The following is a 14571-nucleotide window of genomic DNA, read 5'->3' on the forward strand; positions in this document are numbered from 1 at the left end:
TGGCGGCATCTCGGCGACCATCACTCCAGCTCACTCCGGAGCGTGCTGGAGTGCCAGATATGGTAAACGGATCACCGGCAAACCAGGGTGTAGCGCCCAAGCAGATGGCGGGTCTGTCCAACGCGGTCACGTTTCTGAACGCGACACGACTGTTGTGGACGCGTTTGCTGGTGTTCAGCCCGTAGAAACGTCTGAATAATGCGTAATTACATTGTTTTATTTGTGCAGTGTGTTCATCTATGAGAACCTGACCGTTACGAGTCCGTGTACCCGGGCAATTCAACATCATTGGCTCCCTACCCCCTCCAAGCAGGGAAGTTGGCATCCTGACCGCCGAGGCTCAATCTGATTGAAGCAAGAAGCTTGATATTCTCCTTCTGTGTTGATTTAGAAAAGTGCATGTCTGCGCAACTCAGCCTCATGAGCCTCAGACAAAATCCGAGATGATCAGGACCAACTGCTGGAACCAGCCTCATTCTACATAGTTTCGCGTCGTAAATACCTCACATCACCTTGTAAAATGCGTACTCAAGATACTTCTACCAAGTTGGCTGCGACATAACATCTTTGAGGGATGGGTATGGCTTGGAGTCAACCCGGTATGCAATGTGCTATTGATTGCATAAACGAACACATATATGTACCTAAACGGAACGTTTCGACCTCTGAGCCTCTCACCCATCTCTATGGGACTAAAACACACATTTTTGGCAACACTGTGCTTGCCTACAGGTTGTCGTCCCTCTTCCAAGCTGCAAGTCCAGCATCCTGGCCTCACAGTGAGACCATCACGTGATGACTCCGGAGTGACTCCGAGTTACTCTGGGGTGCATCGGAGTTTGATAGGCGACACTCCAGAGCGACTCCGACTCCACTCCACGGCAACACTACCGCCGCCACTATCGCTTCGCCAGCATGCATTTGAAGAGTGGAATCTGATGGATGGTGAGTAGCGTTCGTCTAGCCTCGTTGCCCGTGCTAACCGGTAATTGCGTCGCAGACTTGCATGGTTGCAACGTGTCCCCATACCAAGGGGCTCGAATATGTACTCCACGTCAAAAGGTGATAGAGTAGTGGGTGCTATGATATGCGAGCGTAGACTGATGGATTCGTTTTTGTTGCGCCTGATGGCGGGGATGGGTGCCTTATTTGGTATAGGTCGCACGGCGGCAGGCTCAACGTCGGGCCGCCCAACTGCGCTATCGGGCAGGCGGGCGGCGGGGGGGCCTGGAGGTGGCCGCAAAAGGGCAGATGGAGATGGGAGATGGGAGATGGGTGTCTGAGATGAGCTGTTTACCCTCCCGCGTTTAGCCTCTTTCAGTCCGTATATATCTCCTCCCGCCCAAGCCCAGCCCCGACCCCCTCTCCCTCCCCTTTCTCTCCTCGCCGTCCCCATCTCGCGTCCCGCTCACCGTCTTCGCCCTCACCCTCCGCTCCGCTCTCCACTTACGAACTTACGCCTTTGACGACCCATCATGGTCGGTATATGCGTTTCAGTCTGCCTCCTCTCCCGGCTAACTCGACCAGGTCTCTCAGCGCACTCCTGACTTTCTCCCTATCGACATCCTCGTCGTCGGCGGCGCCGTCTCCGCCCTCACCGCTGCCATCGCGCTCAGTCGCGTCGGACACAGGGTTACCCTCCTCGATGATTCAGATACCTTCGAACAGGTGCATCGATATCCACTCCACTCCTCCAGTGCCCCACAGCTCACGTCCCAACCCGTAGACCCCCTTCGCTGCCGGCGCGCGGATACCGCCCAACGCGACCAAGATCTTCTACCGCTGGGGCATGGAGAAGCGTCTCCGCCAAGTCGCCGTCCGCTCTCAAGGCGTCCTCTTCGCTCAGTGTCAGCTTTCTCCTTCTTCTCATCCGCCCCACAGCCCTCATCCACTCTCCCAGACGACTCTGGCTCCGTCGTCGGCTCCCATGACTGGGAAGAGGAGGTCCTCGAGGAGACGGGCGGTGACTTCTTGCTGATACACGTACGTCATCGGGCGCGTACAACCACCCCTGCCTTCTCTTCTCACACTCTATCTCCTCCCGAAAAGTACGCAGATCTTCGTCGCATCCTTGCCGAGTCCGCTCGCGAGCACGGCGCCATCCTCCGCAACAACTCTCGCGTCGTCGACGTACATGCAGACGCGGAGCGCCCCAACCTCACCCTCGCCAATGGCGAGGTCCTCACCGCCGACGTTATCATCGGTGCAGACGGATGCCATTTCCCCCAGTACCACATACGCAGGGCTATCATGAAGGCTCTCGGCCAACCAGACACCGAGACCCCCGTAGGCTTGCAATTGTTCAAGTAAGCTTTTTTTTTTCCTCCCCTCCATGCATGTATAGTCTCAATGTGTCACGACCACAGCACTATTGTGCCCCAGTCTGCGCTCGAGAAGCTCGACGATCAAGAGATGGTGCGACAGGTCCGGGCAGCCGTACGTTATATGTTCTGCTACCAACCTCGAGCTGATACTCATCGTCCGCGTTCTAGGGCAAGATCTTCTCGTGGTTCGGCCCCGACTACGGTGCTATCGGCTTCCCCATAGTAGGCGTGCTCATTTTCCACCACTTCTTACTTGTCGTCTGACGGCTTGCAAAGAAAGAATCGACGACAGGCGCGAGCCTCTTCACGCTCTTCGTGTACGTCGCACGGGCGGACGCAGAAGTCAATATCAACAAGGCAGAAAAGGAGCAGCTGCTTCAGTGTCTGACCGGCTGCGACCCGCGGTAAATGCGCACCACCATACTGGCCATTTCCGCATGCATGCTGACCGCTGTCCGCTGTCCTACAGATTGGTCACGTTGGCGCGGGAGTCGATCGATATCACTTGCATCCCCATGGTCGAGCGGCCATTCCTCGAGGAGTGGGTACACCCACAAGGCCGCGTACTGGCCATCGGCGAAGCCGCCCACCCCATATTTGTGAGCCAACCATCCATCCCTCCCTCCCTCCCCGTTTCCCCACACCACTTCACTTCACGCTGCTGACACCCGGGGACCGGGGACATAGGCAGGCTCGCTGTACACTATCGGGATGGCGACGGGGGACTCGGCGGCGCTCGGCCGGCTGTTCTCGCACCTGCACACGCGCGACCAGATCGACAAGTTCCTGAACGCGCTGCAGGAGATCCGCGAGGAGCGCGTGCGGCGCGTCATCCGCGCGGCGTCGGGCAACATCTTTGCGGTGAATTTGCCCCCGGGCCTGGCGGAGACGCGCGACCGCGAGCTCCGCCAGCGCGCGGAGAAGGGCCTGCAGACTTTCTTGACTACGACCAAGGGCAGTGCGGAGACGAGCGCGGAGATGGTGGAGGTGAGTGGGGCGTCCGTTGCTCGTTGCTCGCTGTTGGTGTCCCTTTCAGATGCTGAGACATTGTGGTTGGGTGCTTGACAGGCGATTGAGGATATCTTCGCGTACGACCCCGAGGATACGGCGGACAACTGGTGGGTCGAGTGGGGTATCACGCAAGAGCGCGCGGCGCGGATATTCGACGACACGCCGGTGGCCGTCCAGATGCGCTCAGGGTCGCCTTGAGTTCTGACCTGACGACGCGACGTCCGAAAGCCGTGTGCGTGTCGACGTGCAGTTCTCTGAGTCCCTCCGCGAGGATAGCGGGACGTGTCTGTCTCGCCTCCCTCATCTTACTTGGGTCCACTTCGTTCCTTTTCTCCTCACATTCACTCTTTGGGCACCGAGCGTCGTCGGGATCTACGTTGCAGTATCTGTCTTGTTTGTACCGTGTATTCTAGCCATAACACACACGTTGCACGCTTTCCCTCATCTCCGCCGATTCCCATTGGGACACATGCTCTTACCTCTCTGCCCCGCCTACCCCCCCTCCCCGCTCTCATCTTTTTTGTTTGTTTGGCATCCACATGTATATACCACACGCATCCATCCTACATCTTACATATCCTATCTTCCCGCATCCTGAATGTCGAACATCGTGTCTGTGGCTCTGTGCTGCGTCCCTACATGGCATGTATGTCGTTGTTGTCGCTCTGGTTCTGCTGATCTGATCTTTCCGTCCTCCACTCGACATTCGACACTCGGCACTCGACACTCGACACTCCGCGCACTTGACAGCGACAGCGGACTTGCGTTTCCCTCGAGGCTTTTCGGAACCGGAGTGCGGTGGTGCCTCGCTCTCGACTGTCTCTGGTTTCTTTTTTGTCTTCGCTGTTCCTTTGTCTTTTGTCCATATCGTTCGCCTCGAGGCTGGGCTTAGCGCGTCGGACCTCGGGCTGTCGACTCGGTTCTCTTCTCGCTTCGCAGGACGGCACAATGTGCGCATACGCAACGAGCCATGGTAGGTACATCGCGTCCAATCTCAGACCCGGTCTCAGGCTTGTCTCTGAAGCATGAGGTCTGAGGTCTGAGGCCTGAGGGTCTGCAGGGGCGCCGGACGGAGCAGGACGAAACCAGCTGGGTTGTGCGCGGGAAGCGTGCGTGAAGAGGTCTTGTGTATGTAGTACGATTTGAGGTCGACCCGCGATGAGCACTTGAGTCTTGAAGAAGCTTGCAGCCTAAGCGGCGAGTCGGAGTACATAGTACGAACTGAGATCCCGCTGCCCAGGCCTCGAGGCGCGAGGCGTGAGGCGTGAGGCGTTCAGTATAGCACCGGAGACGTGCATCGCGGGAAATCAGAACATCCGTCAGTAGAGTATACCGACCCGGCAGGCTACATAGCCGAGACACGCTCGTAAGCCGCACCACGCACGCGTTCTGCGACGCATACTTACATATATGACGACGTTTTCGGGGTGGTTTCTGCGTGGAACGGTGCGAGAGCTGCGCGTGCACACGCACCTCAGGCTTGATTGAGCTTGGGACCTGGGACCTGGAACCTGGACTTCGAGGTACATGCGATAAGTACGGGGCCTGGCGAGCCCCGGGGATACGGAGGCTTTTGGGATTCTTGGGATTCGAGAAGGTGGGGAGAGGAACAGGGGATCCGGATTGCCAGATGGGTAGGCTTGAGCCTTGGGTAAATATGTCAAGTACTGTACGCGGTAAGTGCTATTATTAAGAGATCGTATCGATACTTACGCCGGCGCTGCCAGGGCGTTCCTGGGATGGACGTGTGCCACACGCATCCGCGTACGCATGTCCGTCGGAAGCAGGCTTCCTGCAGGCACGGAGGCACATCGTCAAGCCACCATCGTCAATCGTGATTCGTCAATCGTCAATCGTCACTTGTTAATTGAGAACCGTCGTATCGCGATAGATACATAGATGGATAGAGGATAGAGGAAATATGGTGCTCAAGCTCAAGAAACGCACGCGAGAAGATCGACAGGAACGTCAAAATGAACGGCGGGTGCAATGGTGCATTATGGCACATACAGTGTGTACTCGTACAGGATTAGGCGACGCCGCGCTAGATACACATAGTCGTACAAGGGTGATCCAACAAGAAGACTCCATGGCATGGTTGGTACCGGTACCTCTTCGATGGCCGTGGTAGGACAAATAGGGGACAGCGAATCGAAGAAGAAAGGCAGCGGTCAGCCAGCGTCCTCACGCCGACTCGCCCTGCTCCTCGAGGTACTCGCGGGCGTGTTCTTTGGCCTCCTCGGAGACGCGCGGGTCTGTTGGGGCAGTCAGTCAGCCCTTTGTCTCGATGACTTCGCATGAGTAAAGGAGACGTACTATGCAGAGCGGCCTTGTAGCCGGCCTTGACGCGGGTCTGGTGGAGGTCGTCACCGTCGTCGCTGCCGCCGGCAGCCTGAGCGTCGAGCATCTCGCGCGCATGCTGCTTCGCCTCTGCGCTCGTGTTGGGGTCTAGGGGCAGTCGTCAGCACGTGTCCGGAAGTTCTTATGCTCGAAAGGAGGACATACTGTGCAGAGTGGCCTTGTAGCCACCGAGGACGCGGTTGACCTCGTGGCCGCTCTGGTCCGTCGCGCCGGTAGAGTGGCCAGTGGCCTTGGATGTGTCGCTTGAGTGCTCGAGGCGCTCCTGTGCGCGCTCGCGGGCCTCGTCGGAGACGTTGGGGTTGTGGATGGCGGCCTTGAGGCCGGCGGCGACGCGCTTCTCGTGGTCGTAGCTGGACATGGTGGTGAGGTGCGTGGGTGGGTGTGTATGAGGTAAAGAAACTTGGTTGATTGTGTTGCGTTGACTGGGGTAGAAGAGAGTTCAGGGACTTGTGGGGAACGACGGTGAGGGGGTAGGGGTATATATGCACGAATGGAGGGTGACGTCAGGAAGTATGGAGCTGTCTGCTAGCAAAAGCACCACCGGTATAGACGACGGCGGTTGCCACAAAGGACACGGTGACTCGCACAGACAATACAGTATGGAGAATCTTTGTTCGTGAGGGTTGGAATTGGGGGAGAGCGGGGAGTGGGCGGGGCGACTGACGATGCGGTTAAGGTCCCACTTCTGGCAACACCACCCTGACGTCGGCGGTCCCCACTCCCTGTGTCCACAGGAGCACAAACTCTCGACGGCGGGCTCATGCGTCGAGGCCAGTCATCACATCCTCCAGCCGACCCCGCACATCTTCGACACGCCCGCCTTCCCGCTCCACCGCGTCGGTATGGAGCAGCTTCAGCGCAGCGCGAGCCTCGCGCGAAAACTCGAGCGACCGCTGCACGCTCGCTTCCACCGCCGCATCGCTAGGATTAGGACTTGAGCTTGCGTCGTCTGTCGGTGACTCGGCCTTGGCCTTGGCCTGCTGGGAGGATTGTGGGAGGAGAGAAGCAAAGTCTAGATCGGATGCGCGTAGGAGAGCGAGGTCGTGCAGCGTCGAGCTGAGGGGAAGAGGGTGCGTCTCTTTCGAAGTAGCCTTTTGCGGGGTAGACATGGTATAGCACGAAAGATGATCGATGAGTACGAGACTTGCAGCGTCGTCGTGGACGGAGTCGAGATGTCCTTCGCCTCTGAGTCTCTGGCACATCTTCGGCGCTCCCCACCACGTGACGGCGACCGACAGCTTGGACTTTTAACCTCCCTCCATACTCCCACTACGAACCTTTCATATCATGACTGATTGGCTACGGTCCAAGAATCGCAATAACAGCATCGTACAAAGCCTGAATAACATAAAACGGGCAAAACGACACCAGCAGGATTTGAACCTGCGCTCCCAGAGGGAAACAGATGATCGACCGATTCGAATCTGTCGCCTTAACCACTCGGCCATAGTGTCTTATATGTACTGGTCCAGCGGAAATTCCTGTCCAGGTGAACACTGCGTACTAGCAGCAGGGAGCAGCTTGATGGCGTTGCGTTCACGCGCGGTCCAAGTACGTTTGTCACGACAAGTTCTGTGTTGCCCAGCTCATACCATTCAGGAATTCCCCGGTGCCTCAGCGTATGCGGCAATGCTGCGTGCACCCTTGCGGCAGCTGTGAACAAACCATTGGTTGGCGGCGTGCATCATATGGTGAGTTCTCGCATTACGCTCGTCATCAATGCACCAGCATCGCGAGCTGCAAGGGCTTTTCTAGCTGCTCAAAACAGAACGTTTGCTTTGGCCACAGTCAGAAGGACGTTGGGCTCTCGCCAGCTACACAGAGGATTTCTTACCTATATTGTTCGTCCTCTTCGTCTATCTACGGGTTCTTCAAGAGTTCTGTCCACCTCGCTGGCTGAGCCTCCCATCTCTCGCTCACTCAGCGCTGCGTCTGCGCAGCTCTAAGTACCACTTCGTTCATGCGACAACAATGCCCCGGCCGGGCCTCTCATGGTCTCTACGCATTGTCGTAAGCACTTGATGTCGAGCTCCAAAATTCCGCGCGAAGAAGCACGCATGGTCGCCTGCGCAGTGCGCTGCATGGTTACCATCTCAACCTTGTGGTCATTGACGGGTTTTGTGAGTTGATAATCCTTCTAATTCACGACATCGCTCCTATTGACACACGCGCTCATGGGGCTCGTATGAGAACACCGCAGGAATCCGCGCGGCGACGTCTCTCTCTCCCTCCTCCTCGCATTCTCACTTCCCCTCGCATGGAACTCAGCTCAGTGCTAGCGTCGCGAGATGTGGCACCCTCTCCGAACGTCTCATATGCCCAGCTAGCGAACCTCACACAGGTTGTGAGCGTGATCGAAAATGACCTAACGCAGGCTGTCACGCTTGAGCAGTCCTTCCTGAAGCCAAGTATATTCAACGTGGCTCTGTCGACACTATTCTTCGGTATGTTCCAACGCAACGTAGTCGCAATGGTCGAGCTGACGCCGAATGAACTGCCCAAGGGTTATTCACCGTCCTCGCTGCGGTAGCAACCTATGTTCTCTTGTGCGTGGAGCTCATACGGTCTGACTTGCATCGATATCTTTACGTTAACCTGCTGCAGTTCGAAAGGCATCAAGCGCAGGACACCTGCGATCATGCTCGCAGCTATAGTCCTCATGTGGATGTCGACGCTGGCGTACTGGACTGGGACTCTCGTAGCGGCAGCCGAGGTCTACACCAACTTGCTAGACCTCACATGGCAGAATGTCGGCCACGCGGGTAACATGCTGGGATGCCTCTCGAGCCTGTCAGCCGTTGAATCGGACGCTGCATCGAGGGCTTGCTATCAGGAGCTGGAGAGTGGACGGTCCGATTATGCGGCGTACAATGTCCATAATTGTATCGGTACCGCGGCGCTGACGGTCAACGTGAGTGCTTCACCCTCTTTAGGTTGTTTTTCCCCGGTGTCGCAAGTAACGAGTAACCATTTGTCTATCAACAAAGGTCGTCATCGGAGACTCGGTCGTCTGGTGGCGTGCCTGGGTCCTCTGGCCAGGCAGTCGGGTTGTTCGTTCAGTCTGCATCATCATGATCCTGCTCACTACAGGTACGCACTCCCCCACCCATGTTTTTGTCCTCGTATGTGTATGCGTGTGCTGAAGTCTCCAGTAATGGGCATCATGGACACGCGCGATGCCTGCACCGTTGTCCCAGTGGGAATCTCAGTGGCGATGCCGACCAGTGCGATCATGTGGCTTCTTGTAGCTACGCGAGCCACCTACGGCACCATGTTCAGCGGGAATGCATGGGGCATCGCCGCGGCGCTGTCCTCTCTCCTGACGAACGTCGTTGCAACGACGCTTATCGCGTACCGCGCCTGGTACGCTTCCCTATGTCCTTCTGGACGAGAACATGCATGAACTCACAGCCCCGCACATACATAGGGAGCACCGCCGCATCATCATATCGTATTTCCGGGGATCTCCAAGGCACACGCAAGTAGAGCGGACGCTCGCGCTCCTTGTCGAGTCCGGTCTGCTGTACTGTGCCCTCTGGGTGAGTATTGAATCACCTTCACCTTCAAGCTGGAGTCCGACAGCAGTCACTCGTTATGTTGCAGGTCTGCATCGTGGCATACGCGCTCGCGTCCAAGTACCCCGTGCGCATAGATTCCGCGTTCGAGAACGGCTTCTACTACGTGATGGAGGGATGCATCGTGCCGCTCATCGTGAGTATCAGGCTTCCACTGGCAAGAGCTAGTCAGGCAGCATCGTCTCGTCGCTCACCGTGCGCTGTGCGCTTGTCTGCGAACTTACTAGGGCATGTACCCGACCCTCGTCATCATCGTCTGCGCGGTAGACAAGTCTCTCTACGAGAAGTCATTGAGTCACGACGGAGCGTGGAAGATGACGTCTATTGTCTTCGCTGACGCCTCTCCGACTCGCCCCCGCGGGACCCTCTCGGAGCTGCTGGGCGCGCATCATGATCCCGCCGCGGAAGATATAAGACCCTCATCGGAACATCCCAAGGACGAGTCGAACGGGCGCAGAAACATCGTGGCGCTGCGCGGCTCATGCCTTCCTAGTCATCTGTCTATGTAGACAAACGTCAGCGGGTGAGAACTACGCAGCGCTCACTGTCGTCCCCGTGGGTCGATATATGTAGAGGTCAGGGAAACATACACGTAGGCATTCGTCCATGCTGTCATTCATGGAAGGAAGGTATACAATATTCCCAGCGCTGTCCCAATAGGAACACGCAATGCAGGCGACAACTGGGTACAAGGGTGTTAGCAAGAATGTGGGACTCGGACGCGTAGTAAGAGGAAACAAGCATCGCCTTTACTCTCCCCTACTTCCCACACGACGAAGACACTTGACCCCAAGGTTCCGGCTGCATTCAGTTCCCATGATTTCACGTATTACACTTACCTCGCGACTCTCCGGTGGATAGCATGCAAAACCGAAATCTAGCAACACTGAGCAACACGTCGGGAGTATTTCTATGACAACCTTCACTAATTCGATGAGCTTTTCTGTACGAGTTATAAAAGACGTATCTCATCCCCAACGCTCTGACCAGATTGACCTGGAGTGTTGGTGCTAGTGCATGGTGGTTTGAAGCAGAGTTGGTCTAGGTCTGATCCTGGTCGCGAGACTTGAGCGCTACGTAAATTACACCGGAGCGCCCGCGTTTCGTCCTCCTCATCCTTGTTCCTCCATGTTCCGCCTCATCCAATCTTCAAGACCCGCAGCGCGTTCACGCTTGCTGCTCTCTTCGTCTCAACCAGGGCGAAGCGCCACGTTAACATGGAATACTCAGCTGCGTCATGCCTCGACAGATGCCAGCAGTAACGGCGCCGCCGGTGAGCGAGCAGGAACATCTCGTCCCTCCAGAACTTAATCGTAACTGCGTTCCGATGGACCCAAGACGTTCGGGCAACACTCATGGCAGAGCTTAAGAACGCAATGAAGGTGCGCCGTCATTCGTACGCTTGCTTGTGCGCGCGTGTTCACCAGAATCGGCTTTCACGCGCGCAGACGAAGGATACCGTGAAGTCCGTAACTATCCGGGTGAGTCGCACTTACTGCGCAATTGCCTCTCGCGTACCCATTGTTCGGTGCAGTCAGTACTGTCGGAAGTGTATGCTGCGGACAAGGCCGCGGCAGGGACCGCATCTCCTTCCGCTGTCGTAGGCATCTTGCGTAAAGCCGTGACCCGACGTGTACGTCCCCTCCCTCTCCTTTCCATCTCACGCACTGTTCTCAAGAAGGCACCAACTTTTCTGTGTATGATCTGCTCTGCTCCGCAGACCGATGCAGCGGCCGAGTTCGCGAAGGCTTCCCGTCAAGACCTCGCCGAGAAGGAGCAGCACGAAGCCGCGATCCTTGAAGCCTTCCTGCCCCCACTCCTCCCGGAAGCCGACATCGACAGGGTCCTCCGTGAGGTTCTCTCAACTCCCGCTGTCTCCGAGGCGGCGGCGAAGGGACCGCCGCAGAAGGCTCTTGGCCAGGTCTTCAAGGCGTTCTACGCGCAGGTCGACAAGTCCTCTGTCGACCCTGACTTGGTCCGGCAACGGGCGCAGGCACTGCTTTCTGAGGCGAAGTAGCGTTGATGTGGGCTTTCTGGATAGGCTAGTAGCGCGAGGCTAGTTCGTGGTGCGTGGGTGACGCACATGCGTATCGTTTGCTCAAAAATATCGTACGCGCCGTACAGTATAATAATGCAGATATAATGACACGGTCCATTCCTCGGAATTCTGCATTACCTGAGCGAACGATGTGCTAGAGACTTACTTGTCCCGGATGACGCCCTCTCGGCCGACCGCTCATGGATGCTTCGGTTGCAAAGTTTCTGGTCACTAGTGCAGTGTCAAACTAACCGATGGCACTGAGCATACGCGCAGCAACTCATGCCGCAGGAGTCTCACAAACGCTCAATCCCGGGAGCAGCTTGTGATAGGCGTCGCGCTCGTTGACCCACCTTCCCTCACGTATAGTCGATCTCACCTTTCTCTCGACCTCAGTTTCGTCTCGAACATAATCCGTCTTGTTGCGCGCCACAATCTACGCACCTGTTGCGATTGCGAGACACGATGCGCGCGGGCGGAATACACAATGGAATAGAGTACATACATAGCACCCACTGTTTTTCGAAACTCGGATTTTTGTATCCCCGCTGGTAGTAGGGGCAACCGAGGCTCGCCCGATCCTCGTCGGAAGAAAAGTGGTGGACAGTCACAAAGAGTGACCATGAGCTGAGAGGAACACCGCCCGTTCACTGCCGATTGCGTCTTCCCTTCACTCCTGAAAGGCGTCATAAAAGCAGCGTACCAGTATATAGTTGCTATACGTTTTTCCCTGGATGGCTGGAGGCATCCTGTATCGATGATCTTGTCGACGCGTCGTAATGAGACGCGTCGCGTCACGCGTTACGAGACGCGTTCTGGGCATTGAATTTGACTCCGTGTTGGCCACAGCTTGACGACACGCCGTTACTGCTTGTCGTCCACCACCACCACGATGCCGGCTTGAATATTGGCAGCTATCGATTTTCGGCGTGCACAATGGGAGTCAGCGACCTCTGGGACGTGAGTTCACTTTCCGAGTCATCCTTTCCACGCAACGTCTCCTCACCAATTTGCAGATCATCAACAAAGCCGGCCAGTCGCGAGCTATTTCCCAACTCGCCTTCAGCAAAGGCTTCGAGGAAAACAGCAACGGGACTCGCACCCTCCGCCTCGGCATCGACGCTAGCATCTGGCTTCACCACGCCTCCTACAGCGCCGGCCCCAAGGGCCAGGACCGCGGCGCAAAGCCGGAGTTGCGCACCCTTCTCTTCCGCCTTGCCACACTTTCCAAGCTTCCGGTGTCGGTTCTTTTTGTCTTCGATGGCAGGCAGCGTCCGAAGGTGAAGAGGGGGAGCAAGATGGGCAAGTCGGGCACCCACGGGCTGGCTAGGGGTTTCAGAGACATCATCGACTTGTTCGGCATGGACGCGCGCGAGGTGAGCAAACCTCTTTTCTAAGCCCCCTTTTTAGGCACAAAGCGGTCTCTACAGGCTCTGGGTGAGGCAGAAGCTGAGCTCGCCTTCCTCAATCGAAGCGGAGCCATCGACGCTATCATTACCGACGACGTCGACTCCCTCGTCTTTGGTGCCCGTATGATCCTCAAGAAGTGCGTCTGTTTACGTTTCTATATTACTCTATTGCTTACCTCGTGTCAGCTCGAGCATCAACCTCACCGGAAACAAGTGCAACCCCGCCACGGATGCGAACGGCAAACCAAGCAAATTCCACGCCAACGTCTACACTGCCGAGGAGCTCGCTCGCCACCCTGATGTACAGATGTCGCGCGGGGGTCTCGTACTGTTTGCGCTCCTCGCAGGCGGAGACTACGGAAAGGTGCGTCAATACCTGTCATGCACGCGTTATCCGTACCTAAGACTCTCATAGGGACTGCACGGGTGTGGCAAAGACACCGCGCATGCGCTTGCTCGCCTTGGATTCGGAGACAATCTCCTGCAAGCATACGAGCACCGAGAGGCCGTCGACTTCCCCGCCTTTCTTGAACAGTGGCGCCACGACATCCAGCAGGAGCTGCGTACGAACTCGCACAGGCTCATGAAGCGCGCGCATCCGAACATCGTTGTCCCCCCAGACTTCCCGCCCATGGACCAGCTCGACATGTATTTCGACCCCCTCACGAGCGGTCGTAACGGCGGGGCTGGTGGTGGGCCCCCGCGCGCCCGCCGGCCGATCGACCTCCCCGGACTAGCGCATTTTTGTGAGAAAAACTTCACGGAGTGGGGGTATCGCACGCGGATCCTCGAAAGGTTCAACAATTTCCTGCTAGAGGGCCTCGTCATGGCCGTCCTCAAGACAGCCGCCGTCGAGGCAGATAAGCGCGAGGAGGACAGGCGCATCCGTGCTGGAGCCGCGCCGGGACACGAGCGCGTCCGTGGGCTGCTCAACCCTGCTCCGCACGAAGGCGTCGGGACTTCTGCTACGCTCGTCAGGCGGTGTCTCATGCCGAAGAAGATCACCCGGAGGACAGGCAATGACGAACGTCTGGCACATGTTGCGGCGGCGTTCGTGAATCGAGGCACCCCGGAGCCTGAGGAAGAGCTGCGTGGGGTCGTGGAGGATGTCGAGGACCGCTATCCTCTCATTGTCGGTATCACGCGCACGCGGCAGCACGTCTCGACGGACAAGATGCTCGAGTACCGCGTTGAGATCTGTCCGCGTCAGCTCGTCGAGATCGCCAACTCGGGCATCACGGGGATCCATCCGGACCCGAAGCAGTCCGGGAGGGCGAGGGACAATGACGACGAAATGGACGACGAGGATGATGATGAACCTGGGTCTGGCGGGAAGAAGAGAGGCTTGAACGACAATATACTCAAGTGGATCCCCGCGTCGATCATGCGCCAAGTCCATCCTGCTCTTGTCGAGGAATACGAGGAAAAGGTCCGCTCAAAGCAGTCGAAGAAGTCTCCTAGGAAGCGGGCAGCAGCGTCTCAGTCTCAGGCTGGTGCTGCAGCCGAGCTACAGCCACAGCCGACTACGGGTGCAGGCACCCCGACTGGCAGAGCTAAGCCGAAAGCGAAGGGCAAGGGACGCGCTCAGGCGGATGACTACGACTACCTCGCTGTGAACCCATACGCGTCCGGCGCAGCTGCCACGGAAGACATCGACGTGTTCAAGGAGTCGTCCCTCCCATTACGCAACTGCGGGTTCTTGTTCACTTGGCCTGACCCGGACGACCCCGACCGCCTCGTCATCGACTCGGAGCGTGATGACCTCCCGACCACTGTTGTATACGCCGAGATCGACGCCCTCGTTGGTACGATGTTTACCGAGTACACAAACATCGTGCCTTCTGCTCGTCCTC

General features: G+C 57.2%; 8 protein-coding genes and 1 non-coding gene across 9 annotated transcripts; 5 read left to right on the plus strand and 4 right to left on the minus strand.

The window, feature by feature from the left end:
* Positions 1-658: 658 nt before the first annotated feature.
* L226DRAFT_98802 (uncharacterized protein) lies at positions 659-1713 on the minus strand. Its single transcript, XM_067687412.1, has 2 exons — positions 984-1713; positions 659-935 (listed from the first exon to the last, which is right to left on the minus strand). Exons 1-2 carry the CDS (start codon positions 1394-1396, stop codon positions 818-820), a joined length of 531 nt encoding a protein of 176 aa, XP_067534400.1. The 5' UTR covers positions 1397-1713; the 3' UTR covers positions 659-817.
* On the plus strand, positions 1347-3979 carry L226DRAFT_536105 (FAD/NAD(P)-binding domain-containing protein). Its single transcript, XM_067681042.1, has 11 exons — positions 1347-1478; positions 1537-1668; positions 1727-1847; positions 1901-1983; positions 2050-2306; positions 2367-2436; positions 2493-2546; positions 2601-2728; positions 2794-2923; positions 3012-3311; positions 3393-3979. Exons 1-11 carry the CDS (start codon positions 1476-1478, stop codon positions 3531-3533), a joined length of 1419 nt encoding a protein of 472 aa, XP_067534401.1. The 5' UTR covers positions 1347-1475; the 3' UTR covers positions 3534-3979.
* A 1540-nt stretch (positions 3980-5519) lies between these two features.
* L226DRAFT_546393 (uncharacterized protein) lies at positions 5520-6054 on the minus strand (the record flags this gene model as incomplete). The annotated part of the gene is made up of 3 exons (XM_067682419.1): positions 5520-5590; positions 5652-5783; positions 5841-6054. 3 exons carry the CDS (start codon positions 6052-6054, stop codon positions 5520-5522), a joined length of 417 nt encoding a protein of 138 aa, XP_067534402.1.
* Positions 6055-6454: 400 nt separating this feature from the next.
* On the minus strand, positions 6455-6805 carry L226DRAFT_464882 (uncharacterized protein; the record flags this gene model as incomplete). Its single annotated transcript, XM_067675890.1, has 1 exon — positions 6455-6805. The coding sequence occupies one exon, from the start codon at positions 6803-6805 to the stop codon at positions 6455-6457; it is 351 nt and encodes a 116-aa protein (XP_067534403.1).
* A 253-nt stretch (positions 6806-7058) lies between these two features.
* L226DRAFT_t136 lies at positions 7059-7150 on the minus strand. The gene has a single exon. It is a non-coding gene; the product is annotated as a tRNA-Ser (tRNA).
* Positions 7151-7201: 51 nt separating this feature from the next.
* Positions 7202-7801, plus strand: L226DRAFT_98834 (uncharacterized protein). Its single transcript, XM_067687413.1, has 3 exons — positions 7202-7247; positions 7296-7387; positions 7452-7801. Exons 2-3 carry the CDS (start codon positions 7385-7387, stop codon positions 7716-7718), a joined length of 270 nt encoding a protein of 89 aa, XP_067534404.1. The 5' UTR covers positions 7202-7247; positions 7296-7384; the 3' UTR covers positions 7719-7801.
* A 152-nt stretch (positions 7802-7953) lies between these two features.
* On the plus strand, positions 7954-9780 carry L226DRAFT_572094 (uncharacterized protein; the record flags this gene model as incomplete). Its single annotated transcript, XM_067684642.1, has 8 exons — positions 7954-8140; positions 8200-8242; positions 8301-8607; positions 8684-8786; positions 8849-9059; positions 9124-9235; positions 9300-9407; positions 9499-9780. The coding sequence occupies 8 exons, from the start codon at positions 7954-7956 to the stop codon at positions 9778-9780; spliced, it is 1353 nt and encodes a 450-aa protein (XP_067534405.1).
* Positions 9781-10626: 846 nt separating this feature from the next.
* L226DRAFT_546395 (GatB/YqeY domain-containing protein) lies at positions 10627-11288 on the plus strand (the record flags this gene model as incomplete). The annotated part of the gene is made up of 4 exons (XM_067682420.1): positions 10627-10653; positions 10720-10752; positions 10806-10904; positions 10992-11288. 4 exons carry the CDS (start codon positions 10627-10629, stop codon positions 11286-11288), a joined length of 456 nt encoding a protein of 151 aa, XP_067534406.1.
* Positions 11289-12245: 957 nt separating this feature from the next.
* L226DRAFT_432005 (PIN domain-like protein) lies at positions 12246-14186 on the plus strand (the record flags this gene model as incomplete). Its single annotated transcript, XM_067674712.1, has 5 exons — positions 12246-12269; positions 12326-12685; positions 12740-12855; positions 12905-13082; positions 13134-14186. Coding segments are annotated over 5 exons (1731 nt in total), but the record flags the coding sequence as incomplete, so codon positions are not given.
* Positions 14187-14571: the final 385 nt, after the last annotated feature.

This window comes from Lentinus tigrinus (assembly GCF_003813185.1).
Source record: "Lentinus tigrinus ALCF2SS1-7 unplaced genomic scaffold L226scaffold_16, whole genome shotgun sequence".
NCBI classification, from domain to species: domain Eukaryota; kingdom Fungi; phylum Basidiomycota; class Agaricomycetes; order Polyporales; family Polyporaceae; genus Lentinus; species Lentinus tigrinus.